The sequence below is a fragment of the Talpa europaea genome (genome assembly GCF_964194135.1).
Source record: "Talpa europaea genome assembly, chromosome: 6".
NCBI lineage: Eukaryota > Metazoa > Chordata > Mammalia > Eulipotyphla > Talpidae > Talpa > Talpa europaea.
In genome coordinates this window covers 64,285,423-64,311,510 of record NC_140072.1, presented here as the reverse complement: position 1 = coordinate 64,311,510, position 26,088 = coordinate 64,285,423, and the positions used below count along the sequence as shown (strand labels likewise).

The 26,088-nt window shown below is 40.2% G+C and overlaps 1 protein-coding gene across 1 annotated transcript; it reads right to left on the bottom strand.

Moving 5' to 3' along the window:
* Window positions 1-372: 372 nt before the first annotated feature.
* Window positions 373-23,558, bottom strand: FAM161A (FAM161 centrosomal protein A; the record flags this gene model as incomplete). Its single annotated transcript, XM_084234854.1, has 8 exons — window positions 373-511; window positions 961-1,115; window positions 7,725-7,824; window positions 9,379-9,546; window positions 9,873-11,027; window positions 13,561-13,808; window positions 21,102-21,572; window positions 23,469-23,558. 8 exons carry the CDS (start codon window positions 23,556-23,558, stop codon window positions 373-375), a joined length of 2,526 nt encoding a protein of 841 aa, XP_084090980.1.
* Window positions 23,559-26,088: the final 2,530 nt, after the last annotated feature.

Below are 26,088 nucleotides of genomic sequence, written 5' to 3'. Positions count from 1 at the left end.
AAAGGCCAACACCTTTCTTGCTCTTGATGCTAAGCCAATTTTCCCCATCAAAAGTAATGAAATAATGTATATTTTTATAACTAATCAGTTTGTAATCAGTTGTGATTCTCAAAAGCATTTTAAAAACACAAGCTCAAAGTTGCCAACAGACCACACATAGCAATTTCAAAAACAGAATAGGCAAAGTCTTCCTCTAACTGACCAAATGACCCATCAGTTGGATTTGACCCTTTCAGATTGCCAATGACTTTGCTCAAGAATCCCACACAGATTGGAGAATGTTTCCATCATGTTAACACTCAAGTGCAGCTGCTAATACATGATGATGCAAACAAAGCCCTTGTCACAGAGGAGGATCCTGCTGATACCATTTTATTTTTCAACCAATTTCTCGTCTCCACTTTCTTCATCAGCTTCATCTTTTTCCTTACAAGAATCTTGGCTGTTGGTATCAGAAAGATAATTTTCTTCCCCATTCTCTGTTTCTTTGATTTTTTCTTCATCATTTAAGCTAGAGGAAGAAAGTCATCAATCTTTCAAAGGAAAAATTAGTTAATTTAAAGGTAAACCTCTTTGCAATGTATGCCATCATGCAGTCATCTTCAAGTGTATGACCTCCAATTTAATAAGAAAACTGTAAACATGACAACTGGGAACATGAGTATTCCTCTAAGAACTAACCTATTTCAAAACTTCACTCTTTAAACTTCATTTGAGAACATGTTATTATTTTAATTATTTATGTCAGTTAGACAATTATAGTATTCTGTTTAAAAAATATACACTTCACCATGTAGTATTTTGAATGTGTCAAACGTGTTAAAACATCAACATGTTTTTAATAGTTCACGTGTATTCCACTAGGTAAAATCTTTTAAAAATATAGAACAGAATTTTATGCTTTTCTGCAGGTAAGAGTTTTTTCAAAGGTAAACCATTCAGACATCTTATATAAGTTACCTTTCTTTATCTCCAGTGAAACTTTTCATCTCTTGATTGCTGAAGTACTCAAATGTTTTTCCACTTTGGCCCTTCTTTGAAACAAACTCATCAGATATTCCTAGTGCCTTGAGGGTATTAAAATAATGCTTTTCTGCTGCCATTCTTGCATTTTTCTATAGGAAAGACAAACCTTTTTAGATGAAAACAAGACTTTAAATTTCCATTAAAAAATGTAAAAGCTCCCATGAAAATTAAATTTCCATTTAAAGCTCCAATGAAAATAAAATTTTATAATCCAAGTTGGCTTAAGAAATGCATAGCCTAAGACCAGCAACTCCATTCTTAGATATATGCCTGGAGAAACTCCTACATATGTGTACAAGGAGACATGGACAAAAATGTTCAGGATAATCCAATTCCTAAACTGGAATCAACCCAAATATTAACAGTAGGAGGAACAAATAAATTGTGGTCTATTTGTACAAGAGTCAAAGTGATGAAAGTGAATGAACTCAAGCTATACTGAACAAAACTGAACAAAAGAGATAACACTGAACAAAAGAAGCAAAACACAACAGAGGACTAGAGCATGGTGTTTAAACTGCCAAGAAAAACAAGAAAAGGTTTATCTTAAAAGCTAAGTGATGGTTATCTCTAGGGGAAAGGCAGAGGGTTGTGGGCTTGGAGGGGTATACAGTTCCTGGGGTGCCAGCAATGCTGTTAACCTGGGTGTTGTTCACATGAGTTTGATCTATAATTATTCTTTACACTGGACCTGTTATTTACATGCTTATGACTGTTCAAGGACAGCTGAAAAAAAGTAAGAAATAAATTCATGTGATCGTTGTCAGGTTTTTATGCGCCTAGTATAAATTTTGCTCTTAACCAGCCATATCTCTTGTCCACTAGAAATGATAAAAATCATCACTGTTATGATCTTTACTCTGTAGAAGAGGCAAGGGATACAGCAAAAAGAATACAAATTTGGAATTGGGTTCAAATCCCCATAATGTCACTTCCTGGTTTGGGGAGCTGTGGGAGTCATGATCTGAGCAAATTAGAAGTCCTCACAGATTCTGAGACCACTGGCTTTACAGGAACACACGATGGCTGGAGTTCACACTACTGCCTAGGCTTCAGTCCACATTTAACTCCTTTGAGTTCATATGCGCTAGTATAGGGCCAAGAACTGACATCTGGGCCTCCAACCAAAGCAAGGTGAGTAGGAATGGCTAGTTCCGATAGAGTTCTATAGTGGAAAGGGTTTGGGAGCACAGTCTAACCCCAAATTTAACAAGGAAACTAAGACACTCCCCTGCCCTGGCTCTTTTCTACTCCACCATGCTGCTTTCTCTAAGTAGTAGTGATCAACCTGGGATGTGAGGTAGCCTGAGGTAAAGGGGTTGTTATGCTGGTGTATGTAGGGAAAGCCTGGCTTAAACAATGAGTCAGAATTTTGCCCAACGCAGGAACTCCAGCATAATGAGGACCAGGAACCTAGCATTCTGTGAAGAAACCAAAACACCCAACACTGATCGTGATGGATAAAACTATCACCAGTGCAATTCCTGACACTCTGAAAAACTGGGGTGGGAAGGGGGGGGACTGGACGACACACTCAAACTGCCTGCTAAGAGGTACCCACTATGGATAACAATTGTTAGAAAAGTAAGTGAAAACGCACCCCAAAGCTATGAATACCACAGACAAGCCTTGGGGAACTGAACCAGGACAGTGAGATTGTAAAGATTGTAAAGCAGAATAAAGAAACCCCAAATCCAACAGTATGTATTAAGAACAGTATACTCTGATTTAAACATTAAAGCAATTAAGATGATATTAATCAAAGTTAGTTCTTATAAGCCTTCATCTGAATTTGGTTTAAAATTCGATATAATGTCTACTCATAAATAAACCCCATAATTTCTAATAAACAAGACAATATGATTTGTTTTGCCATGAATCATGGGCTTACTGTACTAGGGAATAACTCAACAGCAGCAATACCACAATTAACACTTATAATGGGTAATGCATAAAGTTGTGAATAAATTAAATAACAGCTGTTAATTAGTAGCAGCAGTCACAGCAAAATAGGCTACTGGAAATAAATGTACTAACTTATGTTAACAAAACCAAAGCACTGGTGAGTCGGTGCCAGTCACTCCATATATAGAATTAATTACCCTCTGGTATTTTATATCAAGGTGAATAGTGTGTAACTGTCCCTAATTGAAACAAACATTTCTCCCATTGATTCTCTATGCAAAGGAATTGTAAAGATTATGAGATGAAAGGAACATAAAAGGACATCAAAGACTGAAAAAAAAAATTAGCAGTTTCTTCAGGAAAACAAAATAACAATGATAAAAGTTTGTCTACAATAACTGCCCTCGTATAAAGGGGAAAAATTTTATTTCTTATAATAAGTTTAGTTTATAGTAATTCATTTATTTAATAATTACTGAATATGTATTTTGTGACAAATCTTCATAGGATATAGAAGGTATATGGGGAGAGAAAAGTATTTTGGGCAAAGGGAACAGCATATGTGAGCACCAAAAATGGTAGAAGAAATGTGAGCTATGAAATTAGCCTATGTTTTCAACATTCAAAATTTTTTATGGGTTTAACTTCACACACACTATTTTTGGGGGCCACATTTTCACCAATGCTTAGAATATGCAGTATAGCAAAAGTGCCTATTAACAGTCAGACTCGTTAGTAATATATCAGAGTAATACTCTCAGGCTGGGCTAATCCCAGAAAGAAACGTGAGGTCATTATAAGGCTAATCTGATAACAGCAATTCAGTTTTGGGTTCAACAAATGCTTATTAACATCTCCTCTGTCCGAAACACCATCTTAGGTGCTAAGAATTGAACAATTAGACCACCACCTTTAGAAGTAATTACTAGAAGACATGAGAGACTGTTAAACAGATAATTTTCACACGACATGATAGGAGCAAAGAAAGAAATATGCAAAGGACAGTCATAGAACACACAGGCAAAGGCACCTAAACTAACCTGGGAAATAATGCAAGAAGTCATTTTACACTAAGATTTAAAGGAGTGGGAGGAAAAACAGGAAGAGGCTCTAAGGCTGTTCAGAAACAGCATGAATAAAGTTTGAAGCTATTAGCCTGGTTTGGCCTGATAAGTGTACACAGTGGGAAGTAAAGTAAAGAGGGATTGGATCATAGACGATTCTCATACCACGCTAAGACTTAGGACTTAATTTTTGGGAAAAAACAGAACGGTGTTAAATATCTGAAAGCAGACTGGCTTGGATTCTAATTTTAGTTCCATTATTTAATAACTATAAACATTATGAATGACTTACCTTCTTTGAACTTTAGTTTCTGTTCTGTAATGAAGAATACCCACCTCATAGCATTGTTTAGAAACATTAATGACAAAACCCTATGAAGCCATTCATTGAAAAATGAGAGCAAGGGCCTCCCTGGTGGCGCAGCGGTTGAGCGCTGGGTTGCGAAGCTTCCTGCAGCCTCTGCAGCGCCGGTTCGATCCCCGGCTTCTCCCCGGCCACCAGAGGAGGGTCCCACATGGCACACAGACCTCTCCTGCCGCCCACTGCTCCCCTCAGCAGTGTACTTCGGTCCTTCTGCCTGCTCTGCTCCCCGCTCTGGCTCTGGTGAATTCTCTCACCCTCCCGTGCTTCTGACTGTACCCAGTGCTTGTATGTATGCATGTATCAATCAATCAATCAATAAATAAATCTTTAAAAAAAAAAAAAAGAAAAATGAGAGCAAGTGGAATCAATGAAAGTGTATGATTGCCACTGTTATCAAGGGTTATTAATTACCAACAGCGGGTTAATATTTTGGCAAGGGGATGGGAATAGCAAGGTGAAAGGTATAAAGCTGGATATGCAAAAAAAAAAAAAAGGCAGGAAAACCAATGAAACTAATAACATAATTGAGATGTGATATAATAGAGGTATCCCCTACAATTTCAACATGAGGAATGAAGAAGGGCAGATCCAACAACTATTTAGGAAAACTTATCAGGTCTGTCATTGAGTGGGGAAGAAAAGTAGCTCTAAATTATTTAAATTATGACCCAACCAAAACAGAAAATCAAAGAGGAGCATCTAGTTTGGGGCAAGATGAATGCAGGATACCTGTAGAAAATGTGCAAAGATACCTCTAAAGAGTGGACATAAAAACCTGCAGTTGGGAGGGGGCGGGTAGGAGGGATTACGGTCAAAATAAGGGGGGTGGGAATTGTATGGGAACTATAACCAAGATGAAAATGCATACATTGCACAAAAATGAAAATTGATGTAAAAAATTTACTAAAAAAACAGAAGGGGAAGATTAATGAAATGTTTTAAAAATACTAGAGAAATAAATATTAAAAATGAAAAAAAAATATATTCACGACATATAACCTGCAAAAAACCTGCAGTTGGAAGCTGGAGCCAAGTCAATCACTTTATGCTGAATAATGTGGGGAAACATGTAATGATTTTTCTTTCCCTAAAGTTGAAACTGACATGTTAAAAGAAACCTTAAAATGAAAAGCATTACATAAAATTATATCAAAATCAGTAAGAAAGCATTCTTAACTTCGAGAGACTGCAATTTATGGATTCACTCACAACACATCTCTCCTGTCTTCAGTAAGTCACTCGATGAGGACACTCCTATAAAACGTTCATCTGTCTTGGTCATATGCTGACAGAAAGCTCCAAGAAAAATTGCTTGAAATTTACAACACAGCACCTGTAAACTGCAGTGATTCCGTCTATTGGTAAGCCATGTCACAAACAGGAACCACTTCCTTATGGTGACAAAGGATGTGATGATCTGAAATGGGCAGCTCTCTCGTATGGGAAAGATAGCAAAACTATCTGAGTGTAAATTTAGTAAAGTCAGGTTCACTGGAACAAATCGTTTTTCCAACAAAAAGGAAGCCTTTCAATAACTGTTAATAAGACTGAATGTGGGCCTCCCCGGTGGCGCAGCGATTGAGCGCTGGGTTGCGAAGCTGCCCGCAGCCTCTACAGCGCCGGTTCGATCCCCGGCTGCTCCCCGGCCACGGAGGAGTGTCCCACATGGTGCGCAGACCTCTCCTGCGGCCCGCTGCTCCCCTCAGCAGTGTACTTCGTCAGTCTGCCTGTGTTCCCCCCTCTGGCTCTGGTGAATTCTCTCACCCTCCCACGCTTCTGACTGTACCCAGTGCTTGTAATAAATAAATAAATAAATAAATAAATAAATAAATAAATAAATAAATAAATAAATAAATAAATCTTAAAAAAAAAAGATGAATAAAGAAAATGTGAGATATATATATAATGGAATACTATTTAGTCACAACAAAGAAGGAAATTGGCATTTCTGACAATAAGGATGGAACTTGAAGGCATTATGCTAAATGAAATAAGTCAGACAGAGAAAGACAATCTATGGTCTCACTTATATGCGCATTCTTAAAAAAAAAAAAAAGAAAAAGAGGGCCTCCCTGGTGGCACAGAGGTTAAGTCTCAGCACTATCACTGAAGGCATGAGTTCAATCCCCTGGAAGAGAGCTGACCTACATGGCGCAGCAGACCTCTCCTGTCTCACCTGCAACTCCCCTCAACAGTGTATTTCAATAGATCTGCTTGTTCTACTCTCCACTCTGTCTCTGGTGAATCCTCTCACCCTCTGCACCTCTTGCCTACCCCCCAGTTCTTGTATGCATAAATAAGTAAAAATAAATCTTAAAAAAAAGAACTCTCAGGAAAAGAGATAAGAATAATGGCTACCAAAGGAACTGGATAAAAGTAGTCCATGCTGTAATATACAATACGATGACTATATTGTACCAGTTAACACTGGTACAGGTATATTTGAAAGCTGCTAAGAGAGTACTCTAAAAGTTCTCATCACTTTGGTTTTGCTAAATGATCAAAATGGCTTTGCAAATTATATGAGATGGTGGATATATTTTTTAAAGATTTATTTATTTATGCATACAAGAGCTGGGGTACAGGCCAGAGGTGTAGGGGGGTGAGAGGATTCACCAGAGACAGAGTGGGGAACAGAACAGGCAGAGAGACTGAGGGGAGCAGCGGGCAAGACAGGAGAGGTCTGCTGCGCCATGTGGATTGCTCCCTGGGCAGTCAGGGATTGAACTCATGCTGCAATGGCTGCGGTTAGCTTCATAGGTTGCGTCCCAACCCCTTGCGCCACCAGGGAGGCCTGAGATGGTAGATATTAACTAAACTTGTTATGGCAATAATTTTGCAATATATATATATATACACACACACACTCACACACACACACATATATATGGTGTAGTCATTATGTTGTACACCTTATGCATATATAGTACTGTATGTCAATACTATCTCAATAAAACAAACCCCCAAAAAAACGGAAGAAACAAATCTGATTCAATTAGCCATTTTGCTTCATTCTTTAATTCTTCAAAGATCTCCAAATCAGATTGTGAGTGAAGCCTCACCTTAATATTTGGCTAAGTTGGCACTGAAAAAACACTGGCCATGATAAACAAATTGTGAAATAATTTTGAAAATGTTCGAATCAGTAGCATGTTCTTTATCAAGCTTACATGCCTCCTCAGTAAGATTCAATGTTCAGATTTTAAGCAAAATTATTTACTTGACTGATCTGATGAAGCTCAGTCACAGAAACAATACATCTCAATAAATTATATAACACACAAGAAATACGGACAATCTGCTAGGAGCTAGTGATGTTTTAAAAAAAAAGCTGACAATAGCTCTTAAATTCCAACAAACACAACCTGAGCAACTCTTTCAAACAGTAGTGGCCTGTTTTTTAACTTCTCTTCTCTTTCTTCTAGTTCTTGTTGATATTCTCTCATCCTTTCCTTTTCAATCTTTCTAAAATCAAATAAAAGGAATGGAATTTTAAAAAGAAGAACTTGCATATATAACCTTTAGCTTAGATAACCAATGAGAAATTGAATTATAAAGCACAGTTTATAGGATACCACAATTCCTGTTCCAGACTGGCACATTTATATGGAATGCAGAATAAAAATTCTAGGTTCTGAGAGCACATGTTTTACATCCTGGAAACAGTCTGAATACTCCAGGGTTCTGAAATCTTGACGACATATCTTGAATAGATGAATAATGTCGTTTTATCATACTTTTAAGTGTATAAAACCAAGAAAGTTTGGTCCAAATTAGGTGTCTTTTCTTTAAGGAACTTCCAAAAATAAGACCTTGCTCTTTTTTTGTACTCTAAATAAGATCCCCTATAAATGGGTGGCAAAGTTAATTAAATGGGAGCAGGTTGGGGAGAAATGGAAAGCACAGGAATATAACATATGAAGAACAGAAGCCAAAATACATGAATTCACAGTAAGTGTAGCTACTCTTTAGACAAGATCCTTTAATGAATTAAACTTCTATTTTCTCTATATTAAATATATTAACTTTGCCAAGGTAAGACTTCATGGATTAGAGAAAATAAACATATGATAAAATTACAACTTGCTTAATAATCTACAAGTTGGCATTATAAAAAAACCAGTTTACTTTCTAAGAGTGAATAGTATATTTCTAAGGAATTTTTTGTTCCAGGTTTCCTCCATCAATGAATTATGTTAATACACATTAAAAAGGAATATATATGTTCCTTTACACACATTATATAAGAATTTACTTAGTATTATACATAATGCATATTTTAAAAAGAATATTCATGTTATTTAAAGCAAATATAGATTCTTTGGTACTTACACATCAAACTTAAAATTAATAAATCATATTTACTTACCTGGCTTTGGGAGAGTTATTTTCCTACTTAAACATGAACATTTTTATGTGCAACATAAAAATGATCCTGTGGAACAATGGTTTTCAAACTTTGTACTGCAGAATTCCCGTGTTCTATGATGTAGTTATGTAAATATTTTTACTTTTCAATATTAAAACTGTAGCAAAATACAACACATAGCACTAAACATGAACACAAATGCATTAATCAACACAAGATCTGTGTTATCAGATCTTGTACAGACCTTATTTAGAATAAAGCTATCTGACATTTCTGTTTTTTCAGAAATATTCTGCAATTACGTGGCAGACTGTTAAGAGTCATATCTGCATGAATCAAGACCTTTCTCAATATTATATTGTAAAATCAGAAGTAAAGTGAAGAAAAAGATTAAATGCTGATATAAGATTATAACTATTAACTATGACCACAATATAAAATGTTTCTGTTCATTACCATGGCTTCTTAGTGCTCACCACGAAGTGAGTGAGTGTGTGCATATGTTGAGTATAACTAACTGATAGTAATTTGGATCCACAAACTAAACTATTGATGCTATTCTTAATCTGTTCATATATTGGTACCCATTGATTAAAAAAAAGAAAGTTTGAAAACCAGTGATCCAGAGGTTCAGGATTCACTCATGATACCTGAGAGATTTTACTCTGGCTTTAGACATTTGAGCTAAACTTTGATGTGAGTCATAGGCCTTAGCCCGGTTTATTAGAAGTTTCTGCAATTCTTTCATTCTTTGCTTCTGCTTAGTTAGGATCCGATTTCTCTCTTCTTCCAACATTTTCTTTTCCTCAAGTGATTTCCTGAGGACAACAAACTAAGGCTTAATTCACTTTAAGCCAATGAGAATGTTGTTTAGCAAAGCTTTAACTCAAAGGTTGAAAAAGGTTAACCTTTTGAGAAGGCTCTGACTTGTGAAATTGGAAATCAATAGGCAGGCTTTTCTACACGCAAGACATCATAAAATGGAATATACCCTCAGGTAAAATGTTTTATATTTTACAGTAAAATATATTATCAGATATAATAATTTTTTCCTGTTTTCAAATTCACCAACATAAATCCAATAGGGCTGCATCTACTATTTTAGTAACCATGAGTAAGTGAGTATTGTATCCTAATTATTTACCTTGTGGCTTGTTCTCTTCCTCTGGAAGATGCTGTGGGCATTGGAAAGTAGAAGTCACAAGGTATGGGCTTTGCACTTGCACTTCCTACTGGTGACTTATGCCTTGGAGACAGGTAAGGCCAATGTGTTTCTTTTAAATTTTCTTCTTCATCTGTCTCAATGTCTGGCAAAATTTTCTCCTTTTTAGTGGATACACATGAGGCTGCATGAAGATCAAATGGTTTGCAGGTTATCTGTTTGGGATACTCCCATTCTGAGAGGTGTTTTTGGTATCTCAAAGGAAGCTCTTCAAAATCAGCAATCTGGCACTTACCCTTGTGTTTACCCCTCAACTTTTCAGTCTGCTCAGGATACTTGGGTTTCCATGTAGCAAAATTTTTATAAGCTAGTGTATCAGACAGAGGAGATGAATTCCGTAAAAGCTCTTGTGTCCTAGTATTTCCACAGAGCTTGTCTTTTAACTTGCCATTGGTAGTTAAAGCATAAGTAGACTGAGGTATAGGTTTGGCTTTAAATCGCTTCCTTGTCTTTTTACACTTAAAAAAGTCTCTCAGCTGCTTTTCCCGGATTGCTTGCTTCTGTTCCTCCCTTGCAATAAATTTAAATGGCTTTTGTGAGGCCAAAAGAGCTTCTTTGTTTTTCTCCTTCCTAAATCTCCTCTGTTCTTCATTTTGCTGGAGTAAATCATGATAAGAAGGGAAAAAGACGAATGTGGGAACTGGATTAGCTCGGAATTTCTTCTTACATTCTGAATCTTCTTCTTTTTCAAGAGCGTTGTGTAACATTTCCAGATCTGATTTAGATTTCATGTCCTCTTCTTTTTTCTTCTGCTCTCTAATTGTCATCTGAAAAGGCTCAGGTACTGTAATCTTTGGTACCCACTCTTTTGGTTTCTTCTTTGCTTTTTCAACTGCTGGTAAATCATCAACATCTTTATACTGAATATAATCTTCAACAGAAAAGTTTGTCCACATGTTGTTGATGAGCTCCTTTGCATAGTTCATCACTTTGTTTTTCTTGGGATACTCTTTTTCTAAGTTGGGCAATTTGTCTTCAGAAGGAAGCATAATCAAGGAGGAAGACTGACTTAAATTAGGTTCTGAAAACGATGTTACTAATGAGACAGGGTGATAGGAATTCTTTTCTGATACAGACCTAAGCAAGAACAATAATTAAATTACATTTTCAGTTGTATGTGACAACATACAAAAACTAAGAATTATGTATTTTTTTAATAATACTTGCATTTTTTTTAAAGATTTATTTTTATTTATTTATACAAGCACTGGGTACAGTCAGAAGTGCGGGAGGGTGAGAGAATTCACCAGAGCCAGAGCGGAGAGCAGAGCAGGCAGAAGGACCGAAGTACACTGCTGAGGGGAGCAGCGGGTGGCAGGAGAGGTCTGCGTGCCATGTGGGACCCTCTCCGGCGGCCGGGGATCGAACCGGCAGTGCAGAGGCTGCGGGCAGCTTCGCAAGCCAGTGCTCAACCGCTACGCCACCGGGGAGGCCCAGAATTATGTATTTTCTAAAATCAAGGTAAATCAGTTAAGAAGGCTGAATCTGGACAGAGCTTATAAAAATGATTCTATTTATAATAATGCCAAGAGATGCCTATTAATTATTTAGTTTGACTCCCTCATTTTACAGGGAAGAACCTGAGACAGCAGAGGCTCCTGTGTCTAATCTGTTGAATTCTCTACATGATTCCCAGACTCACTGACCACATTAGATCACATCATTCCCTTCCCGAAACCTTTCCATGATTTCTCATTGTTACTAAGTCAAATCTAGATTATAAAGCCTTTCAAGACTAGATTTATTTATTTATGCATACAAGAACTGGGTGTAGGCCAGAGGTGCAGGGAGGTGAGAGGATTCACCAGAGAGAGTGGGGAGCAGAACAGACAGATCTACTGAAATACACTGCTGCGGGCAGCAGCGGGCAAGGCATGAGAGGTCTGCTATGCCATGTGGGTAGCTCCCTGGCTCGCCAGGGGTTCAAACTCATGCTTCATTGGCTGGCGATAGCTTGATAGCACTGTCTTTAACCCCTGTGCCATCAGGGAGGCTCTACCTTTCCAGTTTTATCTCTCATCTCTGCCATCATTCTTAAGTCATATCCAGGGCATAAAGTTCCTCACAAGTACCAGGATTTCTCATGCAGCCATGGTTTGGTACATATGGTTTCTGTTGCCTAGAAGGCTACTCCTTGCTTCCTGCATCTTCTGCAGCTACTCTTCTTTTAGACTGAACTCACAGATATGACACTTCAGAAGAAAATTCCTGCCTGCTTCCTTCCACCAACATCTTGAGGTGACACTGACATCAACTGCTTCTTCCTCTGTGTCCATAACATCCATCATTTTATACTGCAATTACTGGTTCTCAGCTCCTCGAGAGCATTTTGACTTTGACTCTCAGGTGCCCAGGAGAGGTCTGGCACACAGAAGATACATAATCAGCACTAGCCAACTGGATAAGTTAAGGAACTTGTTTCAAAATTTGAAGCAAATGAATTGACAGCAGAAATGGGTCTCAAAATTGCAGGCCATTTTTGAAAACTGGAATCAGATTCATGTCTTAGTCTTAAGTTCTTTGTACTACATCTTTAATGAACTCATGTTTAATCACATATTATACAGGGCCTTCAAAGTTAAATTTTAACGTTCATCATTTAAAAAGAGCCCAGATGGCAGCCTCCCTGGTGGCGCAAGGGGTTAAGATACAACCAGAGACACTCTATAGGGAGTGGGGGAGTAAGGGGGGGAGGGATTGGTGTCAAAATAAGGGGGTTGTAATTGTATGGGGAATATAAAAATAAAATTTATTAAAAAAAATATATAAATAAAAAATAAAATAAAATTTAAAAAAAAAAAAAAAAAGATGCAACCTATGAAGCTGTCTGCAGCCTCTGCAGCATGAGTTCAATCCCCTGGCGGCCAGGGAGCAAACCTCATGGCATAGCAGACCTCTCCTGAGTTGCCTGCTGCTCCCCTCAGCAGTGTATTTCAGTCAATCTGCCTGTTCTGTTCCCCACTCTGTCTCTGGTGAATCTTCACCCCCACACAAACACTTCTGGCCTATACCCTAGCTCTTGTATGCATAAATAAATAAATCTTAAAAAAAAAATAGCCCAGGGCCTCCCCGGTGGTGCAGCAGTTGAGCGCTGGGCTGCAAAGCTGCCTGCAGCATCTGCAGCGCCAGTTTGATACCCGGCCACCGGCGAGGATCCCACATGGCGCGGCAGACCTCTCCTGCCGCCCGCTGCTCCCCTCAGCAGTGTATTTCGTCGGTCTGCCTGTTCTGTTCCCCGCTCTGGCTCTGGTGAATTTTCTCACCCTCCCACACTTCTGACTGTACCCAGTGCTTGTATAAATAAATAAAAAAATCTTTAAAAAAAAAAAAATAAAATTATAAAAAAAAAAATAGCCCAGATTAAATACACTGATACATGTCCATAGTTCTATAAGTGATGGGTGAGAAAGAAAAGACCAAATGGCCACCAAAAGACCCTCAAAGCAAGAATTCACCTAGTAGGTTGGTAAGTCATTAAGCATTCTGAATAAATATATCATTAAAAGTACAAAGGAACATTTGAGGGAAAAATATTTGGAAATAATTTTGTTCTACACTTTTAAGTATACATTTTATTTATAGTCTACAAATAACATTATGTATAACTTACCTAGAAGAAATACCAGAAGCCTCTTCTCTGATGACCACTGGCTGAACTCCCTTCAAATTTAATTTATTCTGGTACATTTTCTCTAATTTTGCCATAGTTTCCATGTGGGCAGTCTTTAGTTCTTCTAGTTTCCTGAAATATTCTTCGTTAGAGTGGCGGATATCAGAAAAGTCCAAAGAGTCCACAAAGTCCTCCGGGCTTACATGTGTTTGTTCATTCACCGCAGAAAAGTTGGTGTTAAAATCAGCCTGGTAGAATATAAAATATCTGTTACATGTTGTTTGGAATTGAAAGACAAGACAAATCGAAAGACAAATTGTGCCACCACTCCCTGGTGGCACAAGGGGTTAAGACGCAACCTATAAGCTGTCCACAGCCACTGCAGCATGAGTTCGATCCCCGAACTCATCGCCCACTGCTCCCCACAGCAGTGTACTTTGGTCAGTCTACCTGTTCTGTTCCCTACTCTGTCTCTGGTGAATCCTCTCACCCCCCACCCCCACACCTCTGGCCTGTACCCCAGCTCCTATATGCATAGATAAATAAATCTTTAAAAAAAAAAGGGGCCTCCCCTCGTGGCACAGCGGTTGAGCGCTGGGCTGCGAAGCTGCCTGCAGCCTCTGCAGTGCTGGTTCGATCCCCAGCTGCTGGCGAGGGTCCCACATGGCGCACAGAGCTCTCCTGCTGCGCCAGCTGCTCCCCTCAGCAATATATTTCAGTCTGCATGCCTGTTCTGTTCCCGGCTCTGTCTCTGGTGAATCCTCTCACCCTCCCGCACTTCTGACTGTACCCAGTGATTGTATAAATAAATAAATCTTAAAAAAAAAAAAAGAAAAAAGAAAAAAAAGAAAGACAAATTAAGTAGACTCTGATTACCAAAGCTGCAAATTAAAGAGTCTACTTAATTATGTTATATCTTGTGGGCTACATACATATAATGGATTTATGAATTACTTCATTTTCCCCAAATGAAATTGTATTAAAAAGAAAGAGAGGGGCCTCCCCGGTGGCGCAGTGGTTGAGCGCTGGGTTGCGAAGCTGCCCGCGGCCTCTACAGCGCCGGTTCGATCCCTGGCTGCTCCCCGGCCACCAGGGGAGGGTCCCACATGGCGCGCAGACCTCTCCTGCGGACCGCTGCTCCCCTCAGCAGTGTACTTTGGTCCTTCTGCCTGCTCTGCTCCCCGCTCTGGCTCTGGTGAATTCTCTCACCCTCCCACGCTTCTGACTGTGCCCAGCGCTTGTATGAATGTATGTATAAATCAATCAATCAATTAATCTTTAAAAAAAAAAAAAGAAAGAGAAACCAAGTTGCCAGAAAAATAAATTCTAATCCATCACAACTAACCCATATATAATACTATAGAACCAAATAATCCTTTATAAATCTCCTCCTGACCTGTAAGTTTTAACTGAGATGAGGAACACAGTTCCTACTGCTACAAATCAGCCCAATGCCCTCTCAACTGGGTTCATGCAGTGTGGACCCTAAGTGTATGCAATAGGAAGAAGGTGGGAATATGGGGAAATGAGGGCAGGGGAATGGAGGGAACGAAACTCTCAGTGGCTCATCAAGCTGGAGTATCACAGTATAGGGGAAAGAGGGAAGAAGTACTCCAGACAATGGAAATATCATTAACAAGGCAGTGGGTTTGGGAGTATTGTGGAAAGCAAGCTGCACACAGTTGCAGGATCAGAGAAAAGTAAAATGCATAAAGCAATTTTGGGAAGCAAGCCCAGAAAGGGAGGTTAGGGCAAGCAGGAGGTTTCTCTTCCTGGCTCGTGATCACTCACTGGTCACTTGGTTTCACACCCCTTTGCCCCTTGAAAGATGAAAGGATTAGATGGAAGTAATTGTTCAGCTTGGAGTGTTCTCATGACTTGGGATAAAGATTACGGAAATGGTGCCAGAAGGTTCTGTACCTGAAAGCCATGTGATGTGCATACTAATCTTTTGAATATCAGCCTCACCATTCATAAAGTAGGTGTGCCAAGTGTTAAACTATGGCCTCTAAGTCTGATACACCTGCCATGTGATACTGGGCCTGGGGCCCCACAAACTCCATTTCTCCTTTGCTCACTGCTGCCCATTAGACACTCCCAAAAGTGGGTCTACAGGGAGGTGGCAAGGCTGGAGGAAAAAGGAAGTTATTTTTCTTGTCACTTCTCTGTCCACTAGTCTGCTTGCTTCATCCAAGGAGACTCTTCCCCTAGCAGCAGTGATTTCATACTAGTAGCACTGGCTGATTCCAGTTTGTAGTTTTCCCAGTGCTACAGAATCAGCAAAATAGCCTCAGGGATTTTGTACTGATTATTCCTTCTTCCAGGCTGCTCTTACAGATGTCTGCACGGCCCACTCACTCACTTCTTCAGGTCTTTATTCAAATGTCATCTACTCAACAAGGTCTTTGCTGACTACCCTATTTAAAATTACAACCTCTTTCCTCACTCATTGTTAGCCTTTTTCTGCTTTACCTTTCTCATACTCACCAGCGACTGAGATTCTAAGTAGCTTACTTGTGTATTGTATGTCTGCCTCCACCAAAAAGTGTCACAAAAGCAAATGTGTGCTTTATTCATGGTTGTATATTCAGTGCCTAGGAAAGTACCTAATTAGAGATGCTCAATAAATATTTGTTGAACAAATGAACGTGTTTAAAAAAAAAAAAAAACATTGTTTCCACCCAGGAAGGAGGACAGGTAATTCCTTACAAAGGATTGAATCACTCAAAGAAATATTGGCTGCTCTAAAGAGCTATATTCTACTGAGTATTAAGGAAAGGGGTTTCCAAAAGCTGTAATTAAAACACAGAGGGTATTCCAAAGAACTGCTTTTAGGCAAAAGTATATGTGTGCTTCCAACTCATTCTTTTAGAACATCACTTAAAGAAGGCCTTATAACAATCATTTTCATAAAAAAGAAAATTTATTTGGCCCTAAAAAAAAACTATTTGAAAAAATGATGAGTAGTAACTTCCAAAGAGATGTAGCAGGTCTGATAAATGACACTTATGCACTGACTTCTGCACAGAACCCACTCCTTGTCAGCTTACTACTGTGATTACTAGCTTGAACTTTTCAGATAAACTGATCGCAGCATTTTTACCTAAAACAGATGAATGGTTAATCAGCAACTTCCAGCTTTAATATTTGTTTCCACACAGGAGACAACATTTAATGCATCAAATAACCTAGACTAGAGACATTATTTTTCAAGCACCTACAATGCTCCCTTTGCCTTTATTCTTTTTTTTTTTTTTTTTTTTATTTTTTTTTAAGGGTTTTTTTTTTTTTTTTTTTTTAATAGAGGCATGCTTTATTTATTTGTTTGCTGGTTTGTTTGTTTGTTTTGTTTATACATGCACTGGGTACAGTCAGAAGCGCGGGAGGGAGGGTGAGAGAATTCACCAGAGCCAGAGCCGGGAGCAGAGCAGGCAGAAGGACGGAAGTACACTGCTGAGGGGAGCAGCGGGCGGCAGGAGAGGTCTGCGCGCCATGTGGGACCCTCCTCCAGTGGCCGGGGAGCAGCCGGGGATCGAACCGGCGCCGCAGAGGCCGCGCGCAGTTTCGCAACCCAGCGCTCAACCGCTGCGCCACCGGGGAGGCCCTCCCTTTGCCTTTAATTGTTCAGCTTTCTGTGGAATGTTGTGCATGCAGCTACTAGATTAGTGGATAATCTTCCCTAGATTGGCTTGACCCATTTAGATGATGAATCCTTCCAGGACATGTTCCTTCATTAGTAATCAGAACCTATAATTATTTGTGTTATGGTCTACCAAGTATCATCTTCAATTTTGGAATTTTTAAAAATTTTTTTGCATTGAAAAGGTATGTAAGGAATGAGGCAGATCTTATGTACTAACATGGGTAAACGTCCAATAAATAAGAGAAAAAAGCAAGCTGCAAAACAACATGTATATATAAAATGCTGCCAAGTGTTAAAATATTATATACAAAGGAGACAGGGAAAAGTTCAGGATAATATATATCAATTTAAAAACAGTGACTACCAATGGTGAAAAAAGAAAGACCCAAATTTTCTTTTTTGGGGGGAAAGGTATTAAATGGGCCTTAAGCCTTATTTGTAACACTTGATATTTAAAAAAAAATGTGTTCATGTATTATTTCCCTAATTAAAAAGCAACTTAAAAAAAAGAATGTTTTGTAGTAATACTAGATTACAAACTGAATAATTTCTAAAGGATACTTGGTCAGCCTTTCACCTCCCATGGCTCCTTCTGGAAGGTGGCTCTGGCACTGTCCCAGCAAAATTGTTACCTTTCCTTTGCTTTTCCACCTGCTCCACATCCCACCCTCCAACTGCCCGTGATCATTCTTTCATTCCTTTAAGAGAAACCATCCATAGGAAGTGCCTTATCTTCCCTTCTACAAAAGTACCTTCTACAAAACTTCCCTTCTACAAAACTATCTACCCTCATGGTCAGCGTCAGTGAATTAGGGATTTCACTCTTGTGATAATCCTTTGACCACTATAACTGGTCCTTAATCTCTTTGACCCCTTTTTCTCCACCTAACTGTTAATGTTAAGATATTTAAGATTTCTATATTAGACCCTTCTCTTCTTTCTCTGTGCTCTCAAACTGGGTGACTTCAAGGATTCTTATTTTTTTTAAAAAAGCTAAAATCTCCCAGATAGAAATCTCTAGCCCAGACCCCATAGGACTAGCTTCATAGACCTAACTGCTTTTGAGACAATTCAACGTGGTAGTTTCACTGGCATCTCAAATTTACCATACGGAAAAACTTGATTTCCTACCCAGACTTTAAACCTATTCCTCCCCCAAGTCATCCCCAGGTCAGTAAATATACATTATCTTCCATGTAGCTAGTCAAATGAGAAACTTGGGAATGAGCATTTGTGGTTTTTCTTTTTTCCTACTCCTGATCCTTCATACCTAATATAACACCAAGACCTACGCATTCTAAGAAATCTGTCTACCTCTTGCCATCTCTCCTGGTCCAAGCCACAGCCTCTGGCACCTGAATTAATGCAACAGCTTCCTAACCATCTCCTTACTTCTGCCTTGTCAAACCCTCCAATTATTCTCCACAAAGGCATCAAAGTCATCTTTCAAAAATGTAAATAGGAAGCCTCTCTCTTTCTGAAAAGTCTTCAAAGATCTCCCATTGCACCTACAATAAACACAACCTCAAACCTGGTCCCAAAGGTCCTGAGTAATAAGATCCTGCATACCTCTCCAACCTTATCTGGTCCCTCTCTCCTTCTCCTTCTTTCCCAGCCCTGCTAGCTTTCTTTCAGATCCTTACACCAAGTTCTTTCTCTTCCTATCTTAGAATCTCTGCATATGCTGTTCCTACATATGCCTGGAACACTCCTCATATCCACTCTTCAAACGGCTGCTCTTTCTCATCTATCAGGCATCTACTTAAAAGTTAACTCAGTTAACTTTTTTTTTAATAGAAATACTTCTGTTTAATCATAGTACACGGCTCATTTATTTTCCGACATTCATTTTTTATTTCTAACTTCCACACCAGACTGGAAATTCTGTGACGATGTGAGCTGTCTACTTTGTCCACCACTAAACAGTCAGTAACTAGCACTTAATAAATGTTTAATATTTGTTTTTAAAAAAACCCCAATTTTAACTGTGAATTATAGAAAATTGCTTTACCCATGTTATCATCAATCACATAACAAAGGCTTTATGAAATGCTATCTCCAACTGAGGCTAGACTTAAAAAAAGCACACTCAGTGCCCAGTGTAGGCAGAGTCCTGCAAGGGGTGTGTGTACGTGGGGGTTGGAGTATATGTGTGGGGGGAAGGGGACAGTTTTGACAAACTAAAAGACTGAAAGGGGTCTACTGAGACAATTGGTTCTTTAATCAACCTGGTGTGGTGCTTGGGCATTTGAATTTACTACATTTGATAGATGACAAAGAGAAAACAAATCATCTTGGGGTCAAGGTGAAGCCCTACGCCAAACTTCAAAAAGGGAAAAGCTCGGCTCCAACACTCTCATTCTTCCTTTTTCAGGTCTTTTCCCCCTTACTCAGAGTATCTGGCTATCAGATCTATTGTGAAAGTTTACACAGGTTGTCTCAGAACAGTGACAAACTCAAAAAACTTAACTTACTTTTGGGGGACAGGGAGGAGTTTGGATACTGTCCCTTTGAAACTAACTCATTGTATAAATTAATCTCTCCTAAGATAATAACAGTTTTAATATAAATTTGAAGTTTAGTGGGGCATTCTGGAAGTATATATAAATGAAATTATAGAAAAATTTAATCTTTGGACAAGTTACTATTATTACTAATTTATACAAACTTGTTTAGATATGATACACATCCTCTCATTTACTTCTCATTACAGCCCAGTGAGAAGAGAGGCAATTAATCTAGTTCTTTCACAGGTAAGGAAAATTATTAATATTCCCTAGCCAGTGGCAGTGAGAGGAACCTAACCCAGGATGCCAAATCCTTTTTCTTCATTCAAATCTTTTTCCTCCATCACTTTGGCTTCTTTATTGGCTTGTGTTGAGGGTAAGTATTATAATGAACAAAACTAATCCTGTAACTCTGACCCTGGTTCATGCTCAGAGTGTCAATCTGCTTTACTCTAGATAACCTCAAGTAGGGCATATTTATTGGTGAAAAAATGACCACAAACACTGTTGCTATAGATTGCCTCATTAAGAGTTTTAGCAAAGATCACAGAGATTAGAATTTCAAATTATTCCTTGATTTCTATTAGCCCTAGACCATGTTTTTTATCTGAGAAGCTTTGGACAAATGGTATCAGCTGGGAGTAAGGAGTTTATATCTGCAGAATGCTAGTTAAAACTTGAGGTTCATATCTTTTTAATGAATACAGCAGATGGCAGACACAACCCTCTACCTGGTGGACAGGTGTTCCCGACACATTTGATACTAACAACTGATCAGTGAAAAGTCTGTCTTGCTCCACCCTGAACAGCCTCAGGAAACACTGGAACCTTAGTAATTAGCTTCTCTGGATGCTTAACTTTATCTGTATCCAATCTACTTACTGAACTTTTGATGATTTTAAACTCCGCCTATCGCTTATTTTGTTAAAATCCACTACTAACCAAGACTCTGAGTTTTTATGGGTTTTCCACTACGTAGCAGAACAAATTTCCTTATGTTAAAAAGAAAAGGAAACACCTACTCCCAGCCGATGCTGGAGCTTAAGGAGTAAAGTTCCGTACTCTGCACTCTCTAGATAAGAGTAATGTAAATGCTTTTCAAGAAATTTTACAACAATCCCTCGTGAAAATTAAAAGCCTATTCAGCGTCTCGTTTTGAGTATTTAACGTGAAGCCAGAGAGAACGTGGTGGGCCGGGTTCACCCGGCAGGGAAGATCCGGACAGGGCGTCTCGCGTCCCAACCTCAGTCAGGCAGAAACGCGAATCAACAACCAGCCCCCCGCCCACGGCCCGCCCCCCCCACGGCCCGCCCCCCCCACGGCCCGCCCCCCCCCCACAGCCCGCCTCCCCACGGCTCGCCCCCCCCCCCCACGGCCCGCCCCCGCAGTACCGGCGCCCGCGCCTGCGGCTCTGCCTTCTCCACGTCCTCTTCCTTCTCCTTCTCCAAGGCCCTCTCTGTAGTTGCCTGGTCGTCTACGGCGTCTTCGCCTTTGGACTGGGCGGCCCGCGCTCCAGTGGTGGCATCTGTCGGGCTTTGGTGACCGGAGGCCGCCGGCTTCCCCGCTCGGAGCGAGGCGGCCATCACCGCGCCGCCGAGGCCGGAGCGCCCGCGCTGGCCCGGGGCGGGGAAGCTGGCACGGCCTCGGGCTACCCGGGCAGCAGCAAGTTTGGGGCGGTCGGTTACTAGGAGCGCGGTAACTAGGGACGGTACAGAGGCCGCGAGGTGCCAAAAGTCACTCAAACTCCCCGCCCGCTGCGGGAAACCCGACCCTGGCGTCTTCGCATAGCAGGAGCTGGTCCTCTCTGCTGTTTTAAAGGGTGGACGGACAAAACAAATCACCTCTTCTCCGCGCCTCGCCGCCTAAACGCAGATTCTCACATTATACTAGTGAAACAACTCGTTCTGTGGAAAAAGTGCATTTCCATTCATTAAATCTCGCCGGCAGAGGCTGTGTGGCAGCCTCAGAACAGTGACAAAATCTGCATCCCGCCACCTACCATGGTTCCTCCGGGGATCAAGAGCATGGGAAGGAGCAAGGTACATTCTACTCAGATTTAGTTGAGAGTCTGCAGAAATCAACCAATCCGAAGGAGGCTGCCAGTTGTTCCACACGCATTTTTCTAGACTTAACCAATGACGACCAAGAGTTGTGTGGGGCCTGGCCCACCCAGCTAAGTCACACACAGTGCATGAGCCGGCCTCAGGTGCTTTGGTTAATCAGCTTTATAGTGGTGGAGTTGGAGGGCGCGGGCGGCCCATAGTAACTGTTAGGGGGAAAAGGAGGTCCTAAAGCTAATTCCATACAGGCTTTGTGACTCCACCGCCACCCCAGGCCAAAGCCAAAGACATTGGGAACTCCAAATCCCATCACCACCAAAGGGAAGGTGGCTGGGACCTGAGGGTGGGGTTAAGCAGCCAGGTGGATATAAAAGGCAGACACGTGGGCTTTGGAGGGGTCCCCCATTTTGGCTCTCCGACAGCTCGCAGCGTCCGGCCAGCTCTTGAGAGTGACTTTGGGTTTCCAGGTCGTCGGATCGGGTAGGACGCATTAAAGACTTTATTTCCCTATTTTCTCCCTGAGTTGTACATTTTCCTTATTTCCTTTTCCCTTATAAATAAACCTTTTATTAACCTTTTGTGTGTGCCTGTAGTGGAGTATTAGTAAGTCCCTTTTAAGCGCGCGGGTGAGGACCCACAGCCAGGAACCCGTTCAATATCGGGGCTGTCCTATAACATAACCACAGATACACCCCATCTCACCTCACTCCCGTCAACATTTCTTACTCAGGATCTGGGTGCCTCAAATGGCTCCTTCCCGCTATACCAGTTAGCTACAAGAGAAACCTAACCTGGAAATAGGCTTAGTGCAGTCTCAGCACCTGCTACCTAAGTTCCTATTTCCTGAGGCTGGACTGCCACTCCAGGTATTTCAGCCTCCTACCACCTCCACCCCTTACCCCACATATATCCTGTCTTCCCACTGAGACAGGGCAAGCTAGGGTTATTAGGCAGTTTTAGGACAGTGCAAGAGGGGACCCTTGAAGAATTCAGGAAGGCTTCAGAGATAAGGAAGAGCAAGGAAATGAAACCAATTCCACTGGGAAAAACAAACATCCCAGCACCACAAATAATCTTGTTAAGGATGGTCCTGGTTTTCTTCAGATGATAAGATAAAGTGTACAGATGCTCACCGGGAGGGCTAGACCATAAAGATAAAGATATAACAAATGGGGAAAGACAGACCTGTTAGATAAGGAATGTGAAGATCTCCCACTCAGTAGCAAATTAAGTGAGACAGCCAAAAACTGACCAATCACAAATAGACTGGTAGAGCTTTAGAATAATCAGGGAAAGAAAGTATATATTCCCTGAGACACGACTTCACTTTGGCTTCCTTGCCCCTCCCAGGCCTGGTTCCCTGGCCTGGGAGTCCCACTTTATTTCTGTTCTTTTTCTCCTCAATAAACTTTTTCTTCTAAACAAACCTGCCTTTGCTCGCTTGCTTACCTGAGTGTCTGCGAAGTTCCTGCTGCAGCTTCGTGAGACACCAACCCGTGGAGGGTCTAGCGGCTGGGGCTCAGCGCTGCCCTGCAGCCTGGAATCAGTTCCTGGCTGGGAGACTAGGCCTGACAATTCCAGTATCACCACCATGAAATTAGGGTGTTTTCACCATTTTTGAGTGCATCTTCTAGAACCCATCTCTAATCCTTCTTACCAAGCCTTCCTTGATCACAGATCTGGAGTGTGAACACCTACTCTCCCACCTCCTTCAGACCATACTCTTTGTTTTGACTGAGCATATGCTTCCACATTGGAGCAGATGATGGCTGCATTCTGAGCAATCATCAAAGCTGGAAACCCATTAGATATGGATACACCAGCTGACCAGAGTAGGGATTTCTAGTCACTCACGTTCAGTTTGTTCTGTTGCTACACGTGAAAGCTGCATGCAAAAACAGTAAGACATGCTCAACTGCTGAAGCACTGCAAGAAGATTAGAATCAAAGAATAGAATAGAATAGAATAGAATAGAATAGAATAGAATAGAATAGAATAGAATAGAATAGAATAGAGATAGCTAAAGGATTGTAGCACAAAACTTATAAAAAATAAAATATACTGGGACCTCCCTAGTGGCGCAAGGGGTTAAGTCTCAGCACTATCAAACTATTGCCAGCTACTGCAACATGAGTTCCTTTCCCTGCCAGCTAACCCACATAATGCAGCAGACTTCTCCTGACTTGCCTGCTGCTCCCCTCAGGAGTGTATTTTAGTCAGACCTGTTCTACTCCCCACTCTGTCTTTGGTGAATCCCTTTACCCTCTGTACCTCTGGCCTGTACCTCCGTTCTTGTATGTATAAATAAATAAAAATAAATCTTTAAAATATATATATACCATAAATTTTACTATAAAATTCCTCATAAACAATTGATTCTTCCAGAATATTTTCATAGGTTCATAGGTTTTTGCTCAACTCTTGTATCTAGCCAACCTATGCTTGCAACTGATTAACGATATAGTTTCAGTATGAATTCTGGTTGATTTTTTTTTGTTTGTTTATACTAATGAATAAGATGAAAGTAAAACAACAAGATATATATCATAATTCCACTTGTTTGCCAATATTGTGAGTAACTTCTCTGCTGAAATAAATGAATACTTAATAGTGGAAGAATTTTTCTTTTCTTTTTTAAGTATTTATTTATGCATACAAGAGCTGGGCTGTAGGCCAAAATTATGGGGGTGAGAGGATACACCAGAGACAGAGAGGGGAGCAGAACAGGCAGATTGACTGAAATACACTGCTGAAGGGAGCAGCGGGTGAGACAGGAGAGGTCTACTGAGCCCAGTAGGTCTGCTTCCTGGCAGGGGATCGAACTCATGCTGCAGTGGTTGCCAATAGTTTCATAGTGCTGAGACTTTAACCCCTGGGCCACCAGGGAGGCCCTCTTTTCTTTCTTTCTTTCTTTTCACAATGTAATGGTTATGAACACCACACACTTTTAAGTTGTTGTTTTTTTTTTCCTGCATTATTGACATTGTCCCCATCACTTCAAGTTCAACAGTAGCTCTTGTGGATTTCCATTAATTGACCTTTCCACCAAGGCCAATTTCAAGCTATGTGAAATTTCAAGCTATTGTCAATGTGAGTGACATAACTGAACACAAATTTCCAGGGGAAATTTTCAGCAGCACACCATTATATAGTTTTCTACCATACAAATACAGTAGATGCAAATAAACTCCAGTTCATATATAAAGCAAAATATAGTAATTAAGAAGTGAAAAGTTTGGGGATGTTATCTTTGTTTTCAGCATAATTTATTTAATTGTAATTTATCATAATACCTGTTTTTTATTTTATTTTTGTTTTTAAAGATTTATTTATTTATGCATACAAGAGCTGGGGTACAGGCCATAGATGCAGGGGGTGAGAGAATCCACCAGATACAGAATGGGGAACATAACAGGCGGATTGACTGAAATACACTGCTGAGGGGAGCAGCAGGTGAGACAGAAGAGGTCTGCTGTGCCATGTGGTTTTCTCCCTGGCCGGCCAGGGATCGAACTCGTGCTGCAGAGGCTGTGGATTGCTTCATAGTGTGGTGCTTAATCCCTTGCACCACCAGGGAGGCCCCATAACTGTTTTTTAAATAATGGCTGTGTTTAACAACTGGTTTGAAAATATCCAAAAATTTTACAACCAGCTGTCTCTCAAGCCAGTATTAGCAGTGTCCACTACACTGCTATGTGAATTGACAGCACACCCTGTTGTTAAGGGTGATCTGATCAACTCAGTTATATAGCTACCACATTTCTTACAGTGAATAAGCCAATTATGAATAGTCCTCTACAAATCTTTGATATGTTTGTGTACATTTTAAGGGTTATAGAAGATTTGAATAACACAATAATTAGATAACATATATAGCGATACAGTTAATATATGTATACATATTACATACATAACATTACAAATATATGTATACATATATTATAGTGGGAGTCTGTACATTACTTTAGGAACATATGAAACATTCTGAAAAGTAACCTTAGTACTACACTGTGGAACCAAGTATAAGTATTCTTAGCCATTGCTTTATGTAACTGCCATTTTAGAATTTTAGGTTTTGCTGGGAAAAGACTGCATTCCAGAGATAGTGTGAACCCTCATTCCACCCTTCCTCTCCGGTCACCAATGAGGGTGAACTTGCTGTAATTGGAGCTGCAGGTTGGAGCTGCATCTTGGCCTGGCCAGTCAGCTTAGAATGATAGCCGGGCAAAGTTGGAGAACGCATCCTTGTAGCCAATGAGTAACTGCCAGCATAATTTAACCTTATTAAAAGACCCCTGCTTCCTTTGTTTGGGGCTCT